Below are 24,802 nucleotides of genomic sequence, written 5' to 3' on the forward strand. Positions count from 1 at the left end.
TCGTTCACTTCAGGAGGCAGTAATCACGAGAACACACTGTAGTTCCTAAAAATGGCTGGAGAGGATAAAGACAACCTGTTCTTTTGTACCTGGTGTAGTAATTATCTAGTTTTCCTGCGACGTTTCCTTCAGACTGTCTCCCCATCCCACCCTTCTCTTTTCCTCTGGCAAGTTTTTCTTCTCTGTTTTTTGTTGGTTTGGTTGGTTGGTTTAGTTTGGTTTGGTTTTGGTTTTGTATAAGGTCTTGGAATCTGTCTCTCTTGGGAGACTGCTGCCTGGATGACATGCTGTGCCACCACCATGCATGGCCACATAGACAATAATTATCCAACACATCCTGAGGACAGGCTGCCATGTCTATTTGCCACATCCTTGGTGTTAACGAATATGGCGTTAACCATAAATGCAATAGTTAAAGTTCAGTTTAACAGCGGAAAATCCCCCCCCCCATCACTGAGACACTCCCTTAGCCCATTTGAGAAATTCTGACACCAACAAATAGAATTTTTTCCAGGTTTTTTTCTCTGTTCACAAAAAGTGTAATACACTGGTTTTATTTGAGCAGTGGATATATATCTGGCGGTGAGGAAGACTGAAAGCAGTTCTAATGAATTAATTCTTAAATGTCTACGTGTTCAGACAGGCATTCAGTGTTAACTAACATCTCTGTGCAACGCTAACAGTTACCTGCAGCACCCTGTCCCATGAACTCTAACACTTCTATTCCAACGCCATCTATACTTGGGAAATACAGTTTTGAAGACTTAAATGTTAATTTTATAACCATTTGATAGTTTATTAATTTTTTATTCTGCATATGATTCTGCAAAAAAAATTGGAATGCATTAAAGATATTTTTCACCTAAAAGGCATTGCTAGTATGGGGCATAATGTACAGTCAGTCCCCTCCCCCAAAAATGTCCTTTATGAGGTATTTTCAATGTCTGAAAAGAATCAATAACAATATTTTTAAACTTTTAGAATGTACTTAGTATTGACTTAAATGCTTCAAATCCATTTTGTGGATATTTTACTATTCCACCATCCTAAGTGAGGTAGCCTGCGGGTTTGGGTTCTTTAGAGTGGGTGGCAAAGTTGGGTTCCATGGGTGACAAAGTTGACTAGAGCCACATGAGTAATTTGCAAATTAACCTGGCTGTTCTGGATTCACTCAACCCTTTGCTGAAGCTTCATTTTGGGGACAAGGGGTGTGTTTGCATTGGTAGAGTGCTTGACCAACAAACGTGATACCCCCCTGTTTGACTCCCAGCATGTATAAACTAGGTGTGGTGGTGATATCTATAGTCTCAGAACTCCAAAGTTGATCAATCAGTTCAGGTCATCCTGTACTATCACACAGTGAGTTTGAGACTAACGTGGGATATATAAGAACTTATCTCAAAAAGTTAATTAATCAAAGTATACTAATCTCAACTAGCACTAAGCCTCCTTATCTCCAGTCATGGCAAACTGCAGCTGACGAGCTCACTGTGCAGCCCCTCTGAGCCAGTGACTAGTCTTCAGTCCTGTTACTTTGCACACTCTGTGCAGGGAATGAGGACATTGGTTTACAGCATAGTGCTCTCTGCAGAGTGAAGATGCAACAAACCCTGCATTCATAGCACTTCCCTGTGATGAAATGTATTCTTTATGAATTGTATTGTTTGTAGCGTCTGGTGCTATAGCTTATGGCAGTGTACTTGCCTGGCACACATGAGGTCACCTCCAGCACTAGTGCTTCCCAGCCATCCTAACCCTGCACCCCTTTAATAGAGCTAGCTCATCAGGTTGTGGTGACCCCCAACCATAAAATTATTGCATTGCTACTTCGTAACAGTAATCTTACTACTGTTATGAATCATAATATGAACATCTATGGTTTTTGATGGTCTTAAACTCCTGTGAAAGGGTCTTTTGACCCCAAAGGGTTTGCAGCCCACAAATTAAGCACCTGTGCTGTACACAAAAGAGAAAGGAAAGGCAGGCAAGAGGCAGGCAGAAGGGATAGAATATTATAATAATGAAAATATCCAAAACCACATTTTTTTAGTTTAAGTATAACTTTGGATGTTTATAAGACCTTGATTTTAAATTCTCTCTTTTTTTTTTTATTTAAAAAATTTTTTAAACAAGATTTCACTATATAGCTGTAGCTGTCCTAGAACTCACTACATAGTTCAGGCTGGCCAGGGACTCACAGAGATCGTCCTAGGTGCTAGGATTCACCAAGCCCAGTTTGACTTTAAATTTCCATCCCATGTAGTTAGACTTCTACTCTGCCTACACAGAACCATTCGATGCTATGCATATGTCACCTGCATTTCTTACGTCTGTCCCAGTGAAGAAGTCCTACTCAGCAGTTATACATTTCAGTAACAGAGTACTTTCTGTTTATGTAGCATATAGCAGCTTTATTTAAAAATAAGGCTGAGAGAGAGAAAGAGAGTGTTCCTATGGATTGAACCTAGGGCCTTGCATACGTTATACAAGAGCTATGTCCTAAACCCTACTTAATGTGTCAAACTGGGAGAGATACATGATGCTTGCTTGAATAGTTAAAACGTCAGATGAAAAAACTTAATAATGGCCAGTGCTGTGCCAATTACAGTTCAGTGCATTCCATAGAGATGAACTCACTTGCTGCTCATAAGATGGACTTTTATCTCACTTGTACTTACCAGGACACTAAGGAACAGGTAGGTTAAAAATACCCACCCAACAGCATATAACCTAGGTTGAGTTAGAACCATGGCGCTAGTGCTTGGTTCAGTTGGGAATGCAGCTCAGTTGATAGAGTGGGGAAGCTGTGCTGCTCTGCTCTGCTCTCCGGCTCACAGGCTACCCTGATAATGGCCACGAAATCTGAACTGGCTGCAGAGGTTCCGCCCTATAGTCCTAGCACTTGGGAGGCTGAAGCAGGGCACTGAGTTCAAGGCCCACTGGATTGCATAATGAAGCTACCTCAAGAGGTGTAGGTGGGAAAGGAACGGAAAGGGAGGAAGGGGGAGGAGGCAGGGTGAAAACATGGGCTCTGCTTCACTTTTTAAATCTGTGTGCCTCAGTTTCCTTCATAAAATATCTTTACAACACTGGTTTCATGTTAATGGAAATTTTATAAGGTTCTTGGGTTCCTCATGTTAGAATCTGTAAATTTTAGGTATGGTGTTAGATGAAGCTAGTAGTGGAAAGACATTAGAGAACAAACAACGTTCTGATAGGTTTTCTTTTGTCTTCATTTGGTAGAAAAGAGTAGTTGAACAGCTGCGGAAGAACCTGATAGTCAAGCAAGAGCAGCCGGACAAGTTCCAGATACAGCCATTGTCACAGTCTGAAAACAAACTACAAACAGCACAGCAGCAGCCACTACAGCCACTGCAGCAGCAGCAACAGCAACAGCAGCAACAGCAGCAGCAGCAGCAGCAGCAGCAGCAGCAGCAGCAGCAGCAACAGCACGCCCAGCAGTCAGCAGCACCGCCTAGTCTGACTGCATCACAGGTAACCGTGTGGGTGGAGCAGCCAAGGCTGAGTGTTGGGTATTGGTTAGTTATCGGTCACATAGAACTGGTTTATATTTCAGCTATCCTAAGCTTAACTAATGCTAAACACGTTTTCTGTGTGTTTTTTGGGGTATTTACTATCATTGATGTAAGGATCAGATAAATTCACCTGCAGAAGGAAAGAGCCTTCTAAGGGGCAGAAGTCAAATGATTAGGTTGGGAATGCAGCTCAGTTGATACAGGGCTCAACTAGCACTCATGAAGCCGTGGGTTTGATCCTCAGTACTGCATAAAGCCAAGTGTGGTGGTCTACACCTGTGATGCCAGCACTCTGAGGCGGAAGGGGTAGTGGTGGTGGTGGTGTCGGTGTCAACAAGTCAATTAAATTAGTGACCCTTGACAGACAACATAGCAAGTTTAATTTTGAGGCCTCCTTAGGCTTCATGAGATCCTATCTCAGAGAGGGAGTGAGGGTGATTTCCATTTGGAGATTTCTGGGGTATTTATTTATCTATGTTCCAAAATGACGTGATCCCTCCTGTAATTGTTCTGCAGTTCTTAGCTATTAGGCATGGAGCTGTTCCAGTATCTGTGCTTTGGGAACCGTGTAGAAAGAAGCATTCGAAACGGTGCCATGTTTTTATTATCCATAGACAAAATGTTCAAGGCCACTTCTTGAGAATGTCTGTTGGTTCTGATAAACTGGTAGAGATCTGAAATGAGGCTGCAGGTGAGCCTTAGAGCTGAGCGGGTGTGTCGTATCCTAGCTTGATGTATCCGTGGAAATGTTTTACTGAAAAGGGCATTTAATCTACCATAGAATGTGAGGAGAGAGTCAAGATATACTGAAAGGGCATATTTGGAATTGACATTTGATTAAGAAAATTATTCAAGTTTGACCTATATATTATGAATATACTATTCTAAAAGTAACTGATGGACCTGGGGAGGTGGCTCAGTTGGACAAGGGCTTGCTGTGTAAGCCTGATGACCTGAATTCTATACCCAACATCTACATAAAAAACCGGTGCACAGGTTCTGTGTGTGTGTGTGTGTGTGTGTGTGTGTGTGTGTGTGTGTGTGTGTTATGTATCTTTTAATCTCAGTGCTAGGGGAGTAGAGGCAGGAGAAACCCTGGGGCTGGGGTTGGGGATTTAGCTCAGTGGTAGAGCACAAGGCCCTGGGTTCGGTCCCCAGCTCTGAAAAAAAGAAAAAAAAAAAAAAGAAACCCTGGGGCTTCTCCTGGAACTTGTGGGCCAACCAGCTTAGCTTGAATCAGTAAGTTTGGGATTCCAGTGAGAGATTCTGTCTCAAAAAACCAGTGAGGGCTGGAGAGATGGCTCAGAGGTTAACAGCATTCGGTGCTCTTGCAGAAGACCTGTGTTCAGTCTCCAGCACCCACATCAAGAGGTATGCAACAGTTTGTAACTCCTCCTCCAGGAGCTCTAGGCATCTGTATGGATAGTGTGCACACATATGCACTCAAGCATGCATGTGTACACATGAATAATAGATAAATATAATGAATAAATAAAACCTCCATTTGGACAGGTGTGGTGGCACATGCCTCTAATCCCAGCAGTGGGGAGACAGAGGTAGGCAGATCTCTGAGAATTGTAAGCCAGCTTGGTCTACAGAGGAGATTCCAGGACAGTCAGGGCTGTTACATAGAGAAACCCTGTTTCAAATAAACAAAAAACTCTATTTAAAATACAAAACAATACTAGCAGCATAAGTGTTCCTAAGAAAAAGAAGTCCTTACCTGGAGAGGAAGTGGCCAGTGAACTGGAGGAGGCAGCGAGCCCCATCACCCCTCAGAAGAAAAGGGAATTCTCTGAGGAGCCTGAGGCTGCTGCTAGCTGCACAAAGAGCAGCACAAAGAAAAAGAAAAAGTCGCAGAAGGCCCGGGAGGAGGATTAGAAGGACCTGCTTGGTGGGAGGGGCATGCTTTATGGTGGCAGTTCCTCCTGCCCATAATAAACCCCAATAAAAACACAAAACCAGAAAAAAATAAAATAAAATACAAAACAAAGTGACTAACTGAAGAATGTCACCTGAGGTTGACCTTTGACCTCCACACATTTGCATACCTGCACACACACATCCCCAAATAAGAAAATAAATCAAAATAAAAGAGTTCCTACTGCTCTTACAGAAGACCTCAGTTCAACTCTCGGTATCCAAATGGTGATTCACAGCCATCCATAACTCCAGTTGACAGTAGATCTGAGTCTTCTTCTGGCCTCTGTAGACACCAGATGTGCAGATAGTGCACAGATATGCCTGCAAAACACTTAGACACATAAAATAAGTAACTTTTTAAAAAAGTGTCTAGACAAGCATGGTGGCAACACATGGTCTCACCACTCAGGGGCAGAAGCAGACAGATATCTGTGAGTTCAAGGACAGCCAGGGCTGTTACAGAGAAACCCTGTCTCACAAAACAAAACAAAACAAAACAAAACAAAACAAAACAAAACAAAACAAAACAACAACCAGAGAGTCTAATGTATTGAGTCTCTAGCTCAGTAATAGAGTCCAGGATGTGTAAGATCCTATGGTCCATCCCCACCACGCACGCATGCACGCACGCAGGGAATGAATGAGACTGGTGCACAGCAGATTAGGTCTTCTGAAACCCACCCACACTGAGCCTTCACTGTGTATGTAAAGGAAAATGGAGTTTACTTATCTACTCATTATTTGTAGACCTCGGACTAGTTCATGTACAAAAATTATTAAGCCAAGAACTGAATCAGTTTTAAAAAATACTAAAGACATACATCATAGGTAGTTTGTCATAGAGAACAAAATTGAACCCAGAAGTTCTGAATGAAAAATCTGCCCATTCAGCTACTTTTCTGTAGTGTCAAACATTACCAAGAAAGACAATGCCAGTACAGTATATACCTAGGAAGAGAAAGAAGTCCCAGGCTGGTGAGTTGATTCAGCAGTTCTGAACACCTGTTGTTTTTGCAGAGGATCGGGATTTGATTCCCAGCATCCACATGGCTTCTTGTACCTGTCGGCAACTCCAGTCCCGGGGCACCCAACACCCTCCCCTGACCTCCAAGGGCACCAGGCACATATGTGGTATATATACACGTGTTCAGACAAACACTCATACACATAATATAGTAAAGTAAGTAAATAAATCTAAAATATGTTGTTTAAATCCCTGTCTTAAGTCAGGGAACAAGAGCACCAAACATACTTTCCCATTAATCACCCCAATACTATACGTAAAGAACACTTGCTTTCCCCCAGCAGGGTCTCACTGTGTACCTCTGGCTGTCCAGGACCCTATAGAGCCAGGCTAGTCTCAAATCAGAGGTCTGCCTACCTCTGCCTGTGGAGTTGTTTGCCTGATGTATGTGTGCACTCCACATGGATGCAGTGCCTGCAGAGTCCAGGATAGGACCCTGGCTCCCCTGAGTCTGTGGAGCTACGGCCAGCTGTGAGCTGTTGAGGCTGCTCTTCAAGGCCCCTGAGCGCCCGTGACTTCTCACAGAGTGCTGCTGCTGCTGAGGTTGCTTTTCCTCGGGCTCTAGGCAGAGGTGGATTAGAGTCTTCCTACGAGGAAAGAGCAGGGTAGGACTACTGTTTGGTGATACATGGAATTTTCTATTCCAGTAACATTCTGTGTCACACAAATGTTAAGAAGGACTTATAAACAAATGCCTAGTTGGCAGCCTCTGCTCGTCTGAGCTCTTCATTGGGGTGGTAAACAGCAGGCCCAGCACTGCTCCAGAACAGGGTTTCATTGCCTCGCTCCATCTGGTAGCACACCTGACATATTTAATTGATTTAGGTAACCTCGATTTTATATTCTTTTGTTTTGTTTAATGCAAAGGCTTAATGCTAAAACTCAAAGGCCCTCTAGGTTTCTGTTGTTTGTCTTTGCGATAAGCTCCACTCAGTGTTTATTGACTGCTCTCTGTGTGCTGGGTGGTATACAAAGAGAACAGCCCCTGCCAAGGATCTGGCATACTATAATCATCATTTTGTAATTATTTATTGAGTACACACTGTGTAGGCCCTGAGCTACCCAATGCAGAGGCTAGACTGACTCACAAAAAGATAGTTTGTTTTTTCAAGAATTTCAGAAATTTGAAAGAAAAATACAAACTTGTTAGCAAGGATATAATCAAATTACCAGTGAAGAAGTATGAAAATACCAGAGAACAGAGTAATTTTCATTAGAGGAATCACAAGTATTTTTAGGATCTTGACCAATGAATGGGATCTTTGTGATGAGCAGAGAGCATTGTAGACGTAGACAATAAGACAATTAAAGTAGAAACTTTACAAGACCTGGGGCCTATAGCAGGTGCTCAGTGGTTAAAGTTTGCATTGTTCTTGCAAAGGACCCGAGTTCAGTTCCTAGCGCCCACATCCAATAACTCACAACCACCACAGACAGCTAACACTCAAATCTACACACCCTCTGTCTCTGTTTGTCTGTCTGTCTGCCCCCCCCCCGCGCACGCACGCACACACACACACACACACACAAAACAAACTAAAAAAAAATAAAAATGAAAGACTCTTTTAAAATGTTTTAAGGGGGGAGCTGGAGAGACTGCTTTGCTGCTAAGAGATTAAGAGCCTATACTTTCCTTGCAGAGGACCCAAAATCAGTTTCTCACACCTATGTTAGGTGGCTCACAACTATCTATAGCTCCAGTTCCAGGGGATTGATGCCCTCTTCTGGTCTCCCCAGGTACTGCACTTACATATACAAACCCTGACTCACACACATAATTTAAAAATTAAAATTTAAAAATAATAGAATAAAATCTTTCTCTTAGAAAAGTGTAAATGCAAAGGCAGGTATAGTGTCATAATATGAGCACGCAGGAGATAAGGCAGAAGGATTAAGAATTCAAGGCCGCCTGAGCTCCATAGTAGGTCTGTCTCAAAACAACAAAAGTAAACAGAAAACATATAATGAAAGCGTGCCTTTTGTCTTACTGATTGTTTTATAACTTGACCAAGACAGCATATAGAAAAAGCATTTCACTGGAGACTTGCTTATAGTTTCAGAGGTTAGTTCCTGATCATTATCGTGGAGGTGTGGCTGTGGACAGCAGGCATGGTACGAGAATTCACATCCTGATTCCCACTCAGGAGGCAGAAATAGAGTGAGATTGGACCTGTTGTGGGCGTTTGAAACCTATCCCATTCCCAGTGACACGCCTCCTCCACCAGGGCCACACCCCTAACCTGTCCTAAACATTTCACCAACTGGAAACTAGGCGTTTCCGTTCAGGCAATGACACCTTTGAAGTAGCAAGGAGGCTCATAGGGAGTATGGACTGTGATGGGAGAGATACAAAGCCAGGAAAGGCAAAAGGGAGCTACTGCTAATGCCTGATAAAACATGGGTGTTTGGTGATCATACGATAGCGATTGGATATGTAACTTCTGAAGGGAATGACCTCTGTGATTAGAGTGGGCAGGAAGAAGATGCTGGGTGAGGAAGTTTTATAAACTAAGGGACCCTTGCTGGGAGGCAGTGTCTTCTAGACACAGCAGGGAAGTTGTACCCATGAAATCTCCACAGCGTGGTTGCCTGAGTAATGACAGCATCATGCTGCCAAGGCCACACCCCTAGTTAGAGAGCTGCAGGCAGTGGAAGGTGTGTACTTATTAAAAACTCAATACAAAAATAACCTTGTAAACAAACGGGAGGGTGAGTTCTGTTTGTGTTTGAGTATACAACAGTGACTTCCTATTCAAAATTAAGCAGACCCTAAAACAGACGTAGAGGTTAATTAGATACCATAGAAATATCCCTTGGAATTCTGGTTTGTGCATTAGATCAGCTCTTTGTAAATTAAATCGCCTTTTATCTTACAAGTTAACAGTATTAACCTAGCAAAAAATACACAGGTATTTAGCCAGACTTTGTGGGTTACACATGATTCCAGTGTTTAAAGAGTCTGAGGTTGATCACCGAGTTTGAGGTCAGATTGAGCTACCAAGTGAAACTTTGTCCATCCCCCCCACCCCACCCCCCAAAAAAAACATTTTTAGGAGCCAGAAAGATGGCTCAATAGTTAAGAGTACCATTGCTCTAGCCAAGGACCTGGGTTTGATGGTAACTCCATTTCCTCTTCTGGCCTCCACAAGCACTCAGGCACACATGTGGTGCACATGCAAACATATAGGCAAAGTACTCATACACATAAAATAAATAATTTTTAATTTATTAAAGTGAAACAAAAGGATTAGTACTATTGCATATATGTCTGCATGGATTTCTAGCCCATAGAAGTCAAGTTTTGTTATAATTATAGAAGTTTATGGAACCATAGTACCTGCTACCTTCATTTGAAGATCATCAGACTTGAGTAGCATTGTCTTTCATTCTGGACACCCAGCCTCTCTGCATCTGCTCTTTTTCCTGTGGACGGGTGAGACATTTTCAGTATCCTTGGATGTCAAAGTTCCCTTCTTGTTTAAACCCTAACACATCAAGAGTTTGCTTCATGTTCCCTGATGTTTGGAACAGAGTGATAAGATTAGATAAGAAATGAGAATCTGAACTAATCCATGAATACACTCTTTAGGAAGTTTTCACTGAGACATTCGGACTAGGTCTTTGGCCTATGTATTATGTAGATGCTAGAGTATATGCAGTAAAATCAACCACAGTTAAGTTCATATAAAGGAGAATAAAATCCTGAGTCACAATGTGATGAAACTTGTCAGATTTAATGTTATAAAAGCATTAAGTTAATGGTAGTATATAATTTAGGTAAATATAAACATAAATTTATATTTGTGTTTTTATTTAGTATTTGCTAGAATAATCAGTTTAGAGTTAATCAAAATATTGATAATGATTGCCTCAACTAGAGGTATTCCAAACTAAAGTCCATTGACCTCATTTAAAGCAATATCAATACATAAACTGTTCTCAGATCTGTGTAATTGGGTTCTGCTGGCCAGACCATCAGTCTAGAGCCTTTGTTACACTAGGATTAAAGGCCATCTGCCATGTCTTGCTCCCTTACTTCTTCAGAAGCTCTTTGTATTCAAGCATTTTAAATTGAAAGATGAAGCAGATAGCTTACTATGTCTAAACTCTTCATACAACAGCTGGCTCTGTGCGATAGGCTTTGCCGCTGCACACCCTAGCCCTTCCAGGAAATGGTATTTCGCTGTCAGCCCTGACCTGCTGCCCAGGTGCCACTTCACACGTGAGAAGGCAGTGGTGGGAGGCATTAGCTGCCCGTGCTGTGCCTTGGGTGTTTAATTGTAGACACTAATAAGGATTGCTAGTGGGATGGAGGAGTCCACAGTTTTACATTTTGTTGTTGTTGTTGTTGTTGTTGTTATAAGGAGGTTTTAAAAGATGAGTGTATGTGCATGCAAACACATAGCAGGAAGAAAAGATAAAGAATTGTGAACACTCAGTACCTGGATACGTGGTGCTCACATGGTGTGGAGGAGGAACTTCAGGGGTTTCCCGGTGTGTGGAGGAGAGATGGACACTAGGGAGAGTGCAGAGCTAGACATGCTCTGTCCACTGCCCAGTGTGCTAGTCCTGCCACATGTGGCTTAGAAGATGGGCTAAGTATACACATAGGGCCATGTTTAATTTCCTCATTAAAATTTATAAAAAGCCAGGCATAGCTGTTGGCTGCCAAAGTGTAAAGTACATGTTAGGAGGAGACGTAAAAGTGGAATAAATATCAGAGGCAGTAAGTTGGTGATGAATGTCTGTGTTCCTGAAAGGTCTGCATCTTGACTGCCAGGTAGATGTGTATACGGATTAATGAGGTGGTTTCTGTAACAGACATCTGTAATCATTCTAGTAAAAAGTTAGGCAAATGCAGCATCAGAGCTACAGAAACACCCTTCAAGCTCAGCTGGGTCCTCACCAAAGCCTCTCCTATAAGTTCCAGGGCTTTGTAAAGACAGGTGTTTGTCCCCACCTTGTTCATTTCTCCGACTCTGATGATTTCCACATCAGTTCTCCAGAAGAAAGGCTGTAGGCAGCAGCACAGCCCTCCCTTTGGAATAGAGAACTGGTGTTTCCTCTGGTCGTTAACAGCATCATTACCTGCAGCTTGGGCTTCCTGCCTCTGAGGCAGCAGTCATACTGGTCCTCCTGCGGGTTTCTCTTCTGTTCCCGGGGGCTTCAGAAAGATGACATCTTTCCTTTGTGTCATAAGGCAAATTGCCAGATCAGTGAGGTTATAGTGATTGGGGATAGAGACAACATACAACTTACACAGGAATTAACTGACTTCATACAGTTAGAAAATCCAGAAGCGTTAAGTGGGCTCCTGTTACGCACATGTAGGTGTGTACTGTTCATTGCCTAAAACCATATGTCTTCATGAGGGTACACTCACTACAGTGAACTTCCCTGTTTACAAGTGACCCTAACTTGAGAAATTAGAGCTTGTCTCTCTATAGTAAGAAGCATGCTCTACGTGTGCAAAGGCTCATAGACAAACTTGGTTGTGTTATTTCCTTTGAGAGTTCAGCAGCGTATGTTTCAGTGGGATCACATTTCAGTCTCCTAATATCTGTTCTCCGTGTCTCCTAGAAGACTGTAACTACAGCTTCTATGATTACCACAAAGACACTACCTCTCGTCTTGAAAGCAGCAACTGCGACCATGCCTGCCTCTGTTGTGGGCCAGAGACCTACCATTGCTATGGTGACCGCCATCAACAGCCAGAAGGCTGTGCTCAGCACTGATGTGCAGAACACACCAGTCAACCTCCAGACGTCTAGTAAGGTCACTGGGCCTGGGGCAGAGGCTGTCCAAATTGTGGCAAAAAACACAGTCACTCTGGTAAGCCACCAGCTGCTACTCACGTGTTCACCTGAGAGGGTTCAGGTTGTACATTGTAGAGGGTATCCATTTTGAGTTCCTGCTGGGTCTGAGCTCCTATCTTTCCTAGCAAAGCAAACTCACCTGTAGCCCTGGCACATGCACACACACACATATGCATGCATGCACCTAAATCTGAGTGCTGAAACTGTGTGCTGTATTCTGCTACATTCTTTCAGCTCATTATCCTTCTAAATCAAATGAAGCCAGGAAGTTCTTAGAGTTGGTTGGGCATACTTTAAAACACCCAAGAACTCAGCAGTTGATATGCCAAAGGCCAAGGACTTGAACAAGAATGTCTGCGGTACTTCTCGGATCGAGCCGTCTAGACACTGGTGTTTTTAGACGTTTATGAAAACCAGGTCCAAATTGTGATACTCAGTTATCTTCTTCAAATGACAGAACTCTTGGTGCCTTTCTGAATAAAGATCAATAATGAGTAAAAGTAGCAACAAAGTGAAGGTTTTTATCACTCATCCAGGAGTCCTTAGACATGCAGTCCTATTCCCTCAACCAGGCATGAAGAGTCACCATTTCTCTGTAGACTGGGTGCGGTGGCTCACACCTTTAATCCAGCACTCAGGAAGCAGAGGCAGATAGATCTCTGAATTTGAGGCCAGCCTGATCTACAGACTGAGTTCCAGTCAGCCAAGGCTACACAGAAACCATATCTCAAGAAGCCAGAAAAAAAAATTCTCTGTAGGGAAGAAAGCTGCTATCTGTTGAGTAAAGCTTGTATCTTTGGGGGAAGGAAAATTCATTTGGACAGACAGTAAATTTGATTTTTCTTTAGATGTAGTTTCGACTCTTAAAATGTATAAATGTAAGAGTTCGTGAGTATCAAACTGTCCACAACTGCTGACTGTTTTTGGTTCTGCATGTGAGGAGACAGTGCAGTTGGTCACTTTATGGGGCAGAGTGTGGGTGGGAGAGGAAATAGTTTCTAAAGCAGCACCAGTTCACATAATGAACTGCAGGAAAGAGCTGGTGGTGTATGGAAGGCAGATGCCCGTGTCCTTCATGTGCCTGCCTCTAATACTGAATAGTGACTGCCCTCAGGTTTATTTCTGTTTCCCTGTTTCTTAGCAGGTTCAAGCAACACCTCCTCAGCCCATCAAAGTACCACAGTTTATCCCTCCTCCTAGACTCACTCCACGTCCAAACTTTCTTCCACAGGTGAGTGAGCAGTGGGAACTCCAGCAGTGGGAAGGGCCGTGAGATCCTCAGGGCTTGCCCATGCTGAAGGTACCTGACAGAGAGCAGCCAAGATAACACCAGGGGAAGCATCATGGTGTCACTACCTTGGTTGGAGAAAATATTGCCATATGAATGAAGCAAAGGGAAACTTTGCTAAAAAAGAGTAGAGGGAGGCTCAACAGCCAGATAAGCCATTGTGAAATCTGGCTTACAGGAGTTGGAGTAGGGGTCTGCACTGGGCTTTTCTACCCAGCCTCAAGAAGTACTGCCTCCCCTAACCTCTAACAGTTCTCCCAGCAACTAGACTTACCCTGCTTGACTCCAGTCCATCAAGAGAAAAACCAAGAGTTATTCTCTGAGGGTGTAGCTTTCAGACACAGAGAGAAAGGAGTCTTTCTGTGGGGAGTCAGTCATACAGTACTAGTATGAGAGAAGATGATCCTGTCGCTCATCAGATTGATCTTTATAAGTGCTATTGGTAGCAAATATTGTACTAATCTAGTGTGTCCTGGATATGCTGATTTTCGAAACACAGCCACAGCAGCAGCATGGTTGCCTATAGGGAATTAGTGTCCATAAGGGCACTGTACAGTAGAAGGGACACAGACCTTCTGAACTGATAGAGAACGTACATTCATGATTTTCTTGAAGAGTCTACATTCAATGTGAGACCTAAAACCCCAGTAAAGTCTGTCTGATACATTTTGAAGAAGGAATTTTTAAACTGTCCCAGGCTGAGAGTACAGTGTAGGCACTCATGTCTGGAGTAGAGACACACAGGCACATCAAAGAGCCAAGGAGATTGGCTGTGGCTGTGCAGAGACCATGAGGCCACCCAGGTTAGAGCTGGAGAGGAGTCTGTGGATCCTCACATTGTGCAGAGCTGTGTGCTTAGTCCTAGCAGCAGCGGGCTGTGGAAGCTTTGCAGACAAGTACTTAACAGGAGCGTCTTAATGCTTTAGAGATTCCCTCTTTCTGCTGGTAGACCACAGGCTGGAAGTACTTAGGACTCTGGTCTGGAAGAATAGTCAGGACATTCAAAATGGTGTGAACTGATCTTTAGAGAACCCTACTATAGTCCTGGGCTCTTTATAGGGACAGTCTATTTTCATTCTCACAACAGCTATATGGACGGTTTTCAGTAAAGACTCAAAGGTTTAGTTCATGTTTTCCAAACAGTGAAATCAATATGGTATGTTGGTAGAATTCATGAAGCTTTTTGTTTTAGAAATCTATATCTATAGGTGTTGATAACTGTTTAATGTAGTTATTGCTACTATATCAGTAGCAGCCACCACAGGATCATTTTAAGTTAACCTAAACATTCAGACTTAGAAGACTGTTGTGGGCCACACTTGGCACCAGTCTGCTTGGAAACGCTGGAAGACTTGATACTTCTGGTAATACAGAATTGTTCTCTCTCTCTCTCTCTCTCTCTCTCTCTCTCTCTCTCTCTCTCTCTCTCTCTCTCTCTCATAGGTTCGACCCAAGCCTGTGGCCCAGAATAACATTCCTATCGCTCCAGCGCCTCCTCCCATGCTTGCAGCTCCTCAGCTTATCCAGAGGCCTGTCATGCTGACCAAGTTTACACCCACAACCCTCCCCACATCCCAGAATTCCATCCACCCTGTCCGTGTTGTCAATGGACAGACTGCAACCATAGCCAAAACGTTCCCCATGGCCCAGCTCACCAGCATTGTCATAGCGACTCCAGGGACCAGACTCGCTGGACCTCAGACTGTACAGCTTAGCAAACCAAGCCTGGAGAAACAGGTATGGACATCTGCTGTGGTGGTAGCCTCACCCTTGAAATAGTGGCTGCTGGATGCTTTCTAAATACTCTTTATCAAGGGTGCTTCACCTCAGCACCAAATCCACATCCTATCACTTTATCATATGATAACTTGCATTCAAAAGACCCTGTCTCCTGAAGCTGCATTGTTTCCCAAGGTAGCTGACTTCAGAGTCTCATGTAAATGTGCTCCCCCTGCTGGCTTTAATGCAGAAATCACAGAAGAGGCAGTAGGGGGCTGCCTCGGGGAGGAAGCACCCCATACTGGAAATAGAAAACATCACATTAGCTTCACCCACTAAGAGTCCAAATGAGAATCCGACTGTGAGAGTCAGTCAGGAGCAGTAAACAAAGCAGAGAAGGGATTTCATTTCAGAGACTTAATTGCTCATCACAGATAACATAGAACCAAACAGATTTTAACTTTCTAGACTACATGTAGCAGACATTTTAGTTCAAACATTAAAGCTACATTTATATTTTCTGAAGTCAGATTTTTATTATAAGTTAGTAAAGTTAGTAAGAATAGAGTAAAATCAGTGATCTCCAGAGAAGCCCTGAAGGCTCAGCAGCAGATGTCCTCAGGGAGGATCTCTAGCCATCACTGCCCTGCCTAGAGAAAGAGCAGTGACGAGACGGGGGCTTCAGAGAAAAGCAGTTTCCAAGAAAGTGGATTTAACTAGCCACTGGCCTGCTGGGACAGTCTATAATTCCACACTGGGAGGATCAGGCAGGAAGATGGCTGCCACCTGGACCAGTCTGGGCTGCAAGCCTGGACCGCCCTATATAGTGTGCAGCCCTGAGCTCCTTGATGGGGCTTCACAGTTCCCCTTCCCATCGTTAAACCTCACTCGACTTTATAAAGAAAAAGCTCTTTTAATTTCCTTTTATGATTATATAGATACGGCATATGACTTAAGGATACAGATATCACAGAAATGTAAGAATAATAGAAGATTCTCTTCTCCTAACTATATGCGTTTTCCAAAATATTTTTTTTTTGGTTCTTTTTTTCGGAGCTGGGGACTGAACCCAGGGCCTTGCGCTTCCTAGGTAAGCGCTCTACCACTGAGCTAAATCCCCAGCCCCTCAAAATATTTTACAGTAGTTAGTTATTACAACTATTTTAAATCATGTGCCTGTCTCAAAACGTCAGTGCCCTGGTCTGTTTCTAACTGCTCAGACGTGGTCTCTTGTCCATGAGAAAACAGTCTCTGGTGAGTCTCAATCATCTGCCTCAGTGGGTGGCCAACCATGCCACTTTCCATCACAGCCTCACTTCTCTTTTACATTGTGTTAAGTAAAGCAAAAGCTTTTTGCCAGGCAGTAGTGGCACATATGTTTAATCCCAGCACTCAGGAGACCGGTGGAACTCTTGAATTCAAGGCCAGCCTGTCTACAAAGCTAGTTCCAGGACAGCCAAGACTACACAAAGAAACCCTGCCTTTAAAAAAAAAAACAAAAGGGGCTGAAGTGATGGCTCAGTGGTTAAGAGCATTGACTGCCCTTCCAGAGGTCCTGAATTCAAATCCCAGCAACCACATGGTGGCTTACAACCATCTGCAATGGGATCCAATGCCCTCTTCTGTTTTGCATGAAGACAGTGACAGTGTGCTCACATTTTAAAAAAGAAGCAAAATAACCTGTTTTCATTTTATCTTATTTTTTGCATCTCTTTTTCTCATTTTACAGACAACACATGTGATTTTAAAAATGTAAGCATCACAGAAATATGAATCATAGAAGATGCTTTCCCTACAACCTATGCATTTTCTGTTATATTAATTTTGCCACCAGTAGTCAATTAGTATTACCATTTTCTATTGCATAGATGTTTTCTGTTTACGTGCTAACAGGATTTTAAAACAGAGAAAGCAAACCATGTGTGTTAGCATAGTGTTTTCTGGTCTCGAGCATCTTTCATATCTCCAGACTTCATGTTAGTGGCATCTTATGGTTTGATTTTATGGCCACAGAAGTTCTAAGCTTAAAGCCTTCTTGTCTTTTCTCTTTACTAGAAGGAATCCAGTCAGATTAGCACAGCTAGCAGGAACTCTGTCTAGAATAGATTCTGTTCTCAGAATTCCTGACTTCAGAGCCCCTGCTGCCCTTCTCATAGGTGAGCTAACGTAAGGAAACAAGTAGCGGCCTCCTCTCAGGACGACAGCCTGTGTATACGGCATTCTCGAGACTCCATAGAGAACTCTAGGGATGGAGCGCTGGCCTGGCGTGTACAAGGACCTGGGCTGCTTCTCTTACAGCACCAAAAAGAAAAGTCAGGTGCCAGCTCCTCTGCGGCTCACGGCATTGGTATATGAAGATGAGAAGGAAAAGTCAGAGCCTAAACCACAGAGCTCGGCCTCTGCGTCTGGATCAGGCATTGACGCTTTGCTTCAGGGAAGGAAGCATGGCCGATTATGTTGATTCATGGCCTCTCTCTTCCTTAGACATAGAAAGAAGGCAGTAAAGTTGAAAACCTATAATGGTCTCACATCTGCCCCTGGAGTCTTCTTATCCACCCTCACTAAAAGATCTTTAGATGTCTCCTTTATTGAAGCTATACTACACTGTGGATCTAAGAGAAAAGCAGAGCATACAGAGCTTGAAGGCTCAAGACCCAGGAACACCATAAAGACATTGTGGGCTTTGGTTACAGACCACCACAGTAAAGCAAGACAGACGATAAGTGCACGAACTCCCCAATACATTTAGAGTCATGTGTACACTGTGCCGCAGTCTTGGGCTTCAGAAAAGCCACTGCGCCCATAAATGTACACATCTTAGTTTTAAATCTTTCAGCAAGTAGTAATATTGCAGTAGGTTGAGGGCCCTGCTCTAATGTTGGTGGCTGTTGACTGATCAGATTAGTGGCTATTAAGTGAGGTGATGGCAGTAGATTATTAAGGTGGCAGAGATGTGCTTTGAGTCACATTCCTTTCATGAGGGATTTCATGATAGGGTTTCTTTCAAAACCCAGAATGAATCTCCAATATTCTCTAGAGAAGATTCCATCTCCAAAACATGTTTACTTTTCCCATCATCAGGAGCAGCCTGTCTGTCCTCTGTTAGAGCCTAGTCCTGTGATGAGTTCACATGCCAGCACACGCCACACCCCACTGCTGACTCCTCCTCTGTTGCTTCTGCTCTAGCTTTAAGCCCCTCAAAATTGTCTGTGAAGACAAGGGTCAACTTTCTGTTAATGTTTGAGACTTGATATATGTATAGAATTTGGGCATCTAGAATATTGAATCCTTTCCAGAAGGTTTCAGTCTATGGCTACTATTGCTCTATTTAAAATGTACTTCTTAAATAATAATATTTGAAAGTCACAATTATTCCTTGACCCATGGGCTGTGGGATGGACATTGTGTTAACAGGTGTGAAAACTTCATCAACATCTTTGTCAGTTCCATCAGAGCTCTTGGGTGACCAGGTGCACTGACAATGACACTAACGTTTTAGAAGAGATCTATCTGAGCTGTAAGACTTAGAGTGGACTTATAGTGTTCATAAACTTGAGTTGTAAACAGATGTGCAACTGTCCAAGCTGTGTGCTTCATGTATAGAGCACAGACAGATGTGCTTCATGTGCAGAGCACAGACAGATGTGCTTCATGTATAGAGCACAGACAGATGTGCTTCATGTACAGAGCACAGACAGATGTGCCTCATGTGCAGAGCACAGACAGATGTGCCTCATGTGCAGAACACAGACAGATGTGCCTCATATACAGAGCACAGACAGATGTGCTTCATGTGCAGAGCACAGACAGATGTGCCTCATGTACAGAGCACAGGCAGATGTGCCTCATGTGCAGAGCACAGGCAGATGTGCCTCATGTACAGAGCACAGGCAGATGTGCTTCATGTGCAGAGCACAGACAGATGTGCCTCATGTACAGAGCCCAGACAGATGTGCCTCATGTGCAGAACACAGACAGATGTACCTCATGTACAGAGCACAGACAGATGTGCTTCATGTGCAGAGCACAGACAGATGTGCTTCATGTGCAGAGCACAGACAGATGTGCCTCATGTACAGAGCACAGACAGATGTGCCTCATGTGCAGAGCACAGACAGATGTGCCTCAAGTACAGAGCCCAGACAGATGTGCCTCATGTGCAGAGCACAGACAGAGGAGAGTTAGTGCACTTCTCAGGGGCCTTAGGATTTTGAGAATGAGCACTGGCTTTACCTAAAGTCACAGCTGTGTCAGTCCTTACAGGAGAGGCAGCCTGTCCTCCAAACCTTTGAACCCATGCACTGACTTCTCTTGATCTATGGAAGTCTTCAATGGCATCTTCTTCCAACAGAAAGCTGTTTCCTCTACCTGAGATTCTGCTATGTCAGGTTACCCTTCATCAGTTGTCCTTTTGTGATACAGAGGTGGTTTCTTTCCTCAAATCCATGAACCACCCTCTGCTAGCATCAGACAATTGTAGTTTCTCTGAGCCATAGAAGTTGAAGACAGGTGACTGTTGTTCTGGACTTGTCTTTGTCTTGTGGGATGTTGTGGCTGGTTGAGTCCTCTGTAGGATATAAATTATTACCTTAGGTCTGGACATGCCAAAGTTTGAGGATTCTTTTTTTTTAAAGAATTATTTATTTTATGTATATGAGTATACTGTAGCTGTCTTCAGATACACTATTATAGATGACTGTGAGCTACCATGTGGGTGCTGGGAATTGAACTCAGGACCTCTGGAAGAGCAGTCAGTGCTCTTAACCACTGAGCCAGCCCCAAGTTTGAGGATTCTATCTTTCATAACCAAACAAGAGCAGGAGATCCTTCAGACACATGAAGAAGGGTGTACAAAGCAGGAGCTATAAGTGAGCGATGCGCTAGGCAGACAAATGATCTTATCTTTCCATCTTCTGTAGAGCACGGCTGTAAGTGATATGCTAACATCATTGCTCATTCCTCTTAAAATAATCCATGTGTGGCTATAATGGACAGGAAAGAGTGGGAAAGGCTCACGTCTGAGGAAGCCACTGCTGCTTGGCAGTCACCAGTGTTGGTCATATGGAAACGTCAAAGTCCAGATTCCAGAGGCTCTGAAGGATTGCCTAGTTGTTAAATGCTGGTAACTGTTAGCAAAAGGTAACATCTTCAGGGCAGCTTCAGTTCTGAATAAAGCTTTACTTTCTTTAAGAGAGAGGCCAAACTTTTAGAATCATTGTTCTTTGTTTCTTAATATTTTTTAACTGAAATGAAATTCACTTCACTAATAATTAGCTGTTCAAAAGTAAACAGTTTAGTGGCATTTAATACATTTACAGTGTTGTGCAACTGCCGTCTGTCTAGTTGCAAAATATTTTCATTTTCCTAAAATAAAACCCAGTGTGTATTAAGCAGCTACTTTTCATCTACTCCATTGTCTGTCTCTGGCAGTCACCAGTCTGATGTGTCTGTGGCATTGATGACTCTGCTGTTTCATATAAATGGAACCATTTAATGAGTAGCCTTTATGTCTGACTTCTTTGAGCTAGCATGTTTTCAAGATTCACTTACTTCGAAATATTGCTGGTGCTCCTTTTTGATTACTGATTCACACACACACATAATCATCTTTGGGTATATTACAAATTGTCCATTTATCTGTTGATGGACATTTGAGTTATGGCCACCTTACAGCCACTGAGACAACATTGAGTAACATTTGTGCCCCTGGGAGCATTTGTGCACAGCACCTGTACGTGCCTTGTTTACAGTTCCTTTGGGTGTGTAGCTGAGAGTGGTTGCTGTGTTACGTGACACCACACTTCCTGAGAGTCACACTCAGCAACTTTCATTTCCAACAATAATATATGTACATTCCATCTGCTTAATATTCATGCTAGTCTAAGAATATTTTGTTTATAGCTGTCATATGGGGTATAAGGTATGCAAATATGGTGATTGCATTTCCATAATTATTAATGATATTTGTTTTCTTTTTATGTTTACTTGCATTTGCATATATTTTAAAAAGAAATATCTATTTAGACCATTTCTTTATTTTTTGCTTCAAAAACAATTTAAGCTTACTTATTTTGTGCGTGAATGTTTTGTTCAGGTGTGTGTCTGTACATTGTGTATCCATGGAGGTCAGAAGATTGCATTAGACCTGTTAGGACTGAAGTTATGGACAATGGTGAGCCACCATGCAGGTGCTAGGAACTGAGCCTGGGTCCTTTCTCTGCAAAAGCAGCAAGTGCTTTTAACCACTGAGCCATCTCTCCAACCTCTCTTTGTCCCACTTTAAAGTCGAGTTGTTACTCTTTCTCTTGATGAAGTGTAGTTCTTACTTAGTCTGGATACCTTAGCAGACATCATTTTTAAATACTATTTTCCTTTTTCTATAAGTTGTCTTTCACTTTGTTCTTGCTGTCCTTCATTGAACTGTTGTACCCTGTTACATTGCTGAGTTTTATTAGCTTGCAATAGGGTGTGTGTGTGTGTGTGTGTGTGTGTGTGTGTGTGTGTGTGTGTGTGTAAGGTTTTTAATTTTTAAATTATGTATATATGTGCATGTGCACGTGTGTACACATACCTATAGAGGCCGGGAGGTGTGGATCCCCTGACACTGGGGTTAAGGTGCTTGTGAGCTCCCTAATGTGGATGCTGTGAGCTGAGCCCAGGTCCTCTGTGAGAGTGTCAGTGCTCTCACCCATGAGCTCTCACCAGCTCCTGGGCTCCTCTTTCGTATTGGGTGAAGCTCAGGTGAACCATCCATGCAGCCCTTTCGTTTGCTTTGATTCCTGTTTCAGTCTGCTGTTATATCTGTTTAGACTTTGTGTGCCATGTTGGCTCAGTTTGGGTAATTTACTTGTAGCGACCTGTCCATTTCTTTTGTGTTACATAATTGTGCAATTATCTGATGCATTTTTTTAAAGATCCTCTCTCCTGACTATATGATTAGGAATAATGCCCGCTGCTCTGCTTTTTAGTTATTTCATATTATTTCTTGGCTCTAGCAGTTTATAACTTCTATTGAGTGTTTCTCCTAAAGGACATATTTGAGGGTTTTGTTCATTTGTTATTTTTAGGCAGGGTCTCACTATACATCCCAGGCTTGCCTTGAATTCAGACATCCCATGCCCCACCTCCACCCCTGCTAAGTTTAAAGGCTTGAAGTGATGGTTGTATTATGTTCTTATAAACCATGGTTAGTTCATTCTGTGGGTCATTATTTTGTGTCCTTGATCCCTCTGGTTCCTACAGTTCTCTCCCACTTTTTCTGTAGGATTCCCTGAATTTAGAATTCCCCAGGATACTAATGTTTGGCCGTGGGTCTCTGCATGTGTTTTCAGCAGTTGCTGTGTGGAGCATCTCTGATAACGGTTATGCTAGGCTCCAGCTACAGGTAGAGCAGGACTTATCGTTAGGAATAATTGACTGTTTTGGTTTTCTGTTGTTGTTGGGTTTTTTGATGCTTTTTGTTTGTTTGTTTGTTTGTTTTGTTTTGTTTTGTTTTGTTTTTATTTGCTAGTCATGTTTGGTTCTATCCTAGGCATGGATTTCCTCTCTGGATTTGGGCCTCAAGTTGGACCAGTTATTAATCGGCCATTCCCACAAGTTCTGTGCCACCTTTACCCCAGCACACCTTCTAGGCAGGACAAATTGTTAGGTCAGAGTTTTTGTGACTGGGTTGGTGTCCCAGTTCAGACCCCGTGTCCCTATTACTATGCGTACTCACTAGGTCACCCTTGTGGATTCCTGGGAGTTCCCAGTGAACTGGGTTTCTGCCCCTCCCCCAAAATGCCCCCAGTTGCAGCTGCCTCTTCCAGTACTCTCTGCCTATGCATAACCCGCCTGATTCTGCTGTTTCCATCCCCCATTGCTCCCAGTCCATCTTCAAAGTCTGTTTTATTTTCCCTCCCCGGGGGATCCTTCCCGGGGGATTCCCTTTGAATCCTCCTTGTTACTTAGCCTCTCTGGTGCTGTGGATCGTAGCACGATTGTCCTTTACTTTATAGTTAATACCCACTTTTCCGTGAGTCCATACCAGGTCTGTCTGTCTGGATCTGGGTTACCTCACTCAGGATGATTCTTTTTTTTTTTTTTTTTGTAGTTCCATCTGTTTACCTTCAAGTTTCATGATGTTATGTTCTTTAATAGCTAAGTAGTCCTCCATTGTGTAAATGTACCATGTTTTCTTTACCATTCTTCCATTGAGGGACATCTACGTTGTTTCCAGTTTCTGGCTATTACAAATAAAGCTGCTATGAACATAGTCGAACAATGTCCTTTAGACAGAACATCCCTTGGGATGGGCCCAGGGTACCAGTGCTGGATCTTGAGGTAACTCTCTTCCCAGTTTTCTGAGGAACCGCCATATTGATTTCCAGAGTGGCTGTACAAGTTTCCACTCCCACCAGCAATGGAGGAGTGTTCCCCGTGATCCACATCCTCGCCAGCATGTGCTGTGGCTTCGGTTGTTGCTCTTAGCCATTCTGACAGGTGTGAGGTGGAGTCTGAGTCATTTGATTTGCATTTCCCTGGCAGTTAAGGATGTTGAACATGTAAGTGTTTCTTGGCCATTTGAGAGTCTCCTGTTGAGAATTCTCAGTTTAGATCTGTACCTCGTTTTTAGGTAGGATTATTAGATGTCTAGTTTCTTTTTTTTTAATTTTTATTTTATGTGCATTGTTGTTTTGCCTGTATGTTTATGTGTTGGGTCCCATGGAACCAATAGTTGTAAGCGGCCATGTGGAACCTGGGAATTGAACCTGGGTCCTCTGAAAAAACAGCCAGTGTGCTCAACTGCTGAGCCATCTCTTGAGCCCCTGATATCTAGTTTCTTGAGTTCTTTATATTTTGAATATTAGCCCTCTGTCAGATGTGGAGTTGGTGAAAATCTTTTTCCATTAAAAGACAAAGAGAGAATATCCAAATTAATGAAATCAGAAACAAAAGGGAGAATATAATAACAGACATCGAGGAAATCCAAGCAATCAGTAGGTCATACTTCAAAAACCTGTACTCCACAAAATTGGAAAATCTAAAAGAAATGAACAATATTCTTGATCTCGGTTACCAAAGTTAAATCAAGATCAGATAAACAATTTAAATAGACCTATAATCCCTAAGGAAATGGCAGCAGTCATCAAAAGTCTCCTGTGAGGGTTTGTATATGTGGGGCCCAGGAAGTGGCACTGTTGGGAGGTGTGGCCTTGTTGGAGTAGGTAAGTAACTGTGGGTGTGGCCTTTAACACCCTAGTCCTAGCCCCCTGGAGGCCAGTATTCGGCTAGCAGCCTTCAGATGAAGATATAGAACTCTCAGCCCCTCCTGCACCATGCCTGTCTGGATGCTGCCATGTTTCTGCCTTGATGATAATGGGCTGAATCTCTGAACCTGTAAGCCAGCCCCAATTAAATGTTGTCCTTTATAAAACTTACACTGATCATGGTGTCTGTTCACAGAGGTAAAACCCTTACTAAGACTTCTCCCAAATAAAACAAACAAACAAACAAA

The 24,802-nt window shown here is 42.9% G+C and overlaps 1 protein-coding gene across 50 annotated transcripts in view; it reads left to right on the plus strand.

The window, feature by feature from the left end:
• Phf21a (PHD finger protein 21A) overlaps positions 1-24,802 on the plus strand; it is a 177,771-nt gene that overhangs the window by 130,047 nt on the left and 22,922 nt on the right. For 16 of the 50 annotated variants that reach the window (XR_015683168.1, XR_015683169.1, XM_087653236.1 and 13 more), the window contains 4 exon segments: positions 3,244-3,495; positions 12,064-12,315; positions 13,441-13,530; positions 15,031-15,324. Coding sequence is in view for 47 of the 50 variants with exons in the window: in XM_087653236.1 (XP_087509362.1) it covers positions 3,244-3,495; positions 12,064-12,315; positions 13,441-13,530; positions 15,031-15,324 (888 nt within the window). In the remaining 3 variants the exon portion in view is untranslated. 50 annotated transcript variants of the gene reach the window in all.

The sequence above is a fragment of the Rattus norvegicus genome, chromosome 3 (assembly GCF_021556685.1).
Source record: "Rattus norvegicus strain SHRSP/BbbUtx chromosome 3, alternate assembly SHRSP_T2T, whole genome shotgun sequence".
In the NCBI taxonomy this organism is placed as follows: Eukaryota; Metazoa; Chordata; class Mammalia; order Rodentia; family Muridae; genus Rattus; species Rattus norvegicus.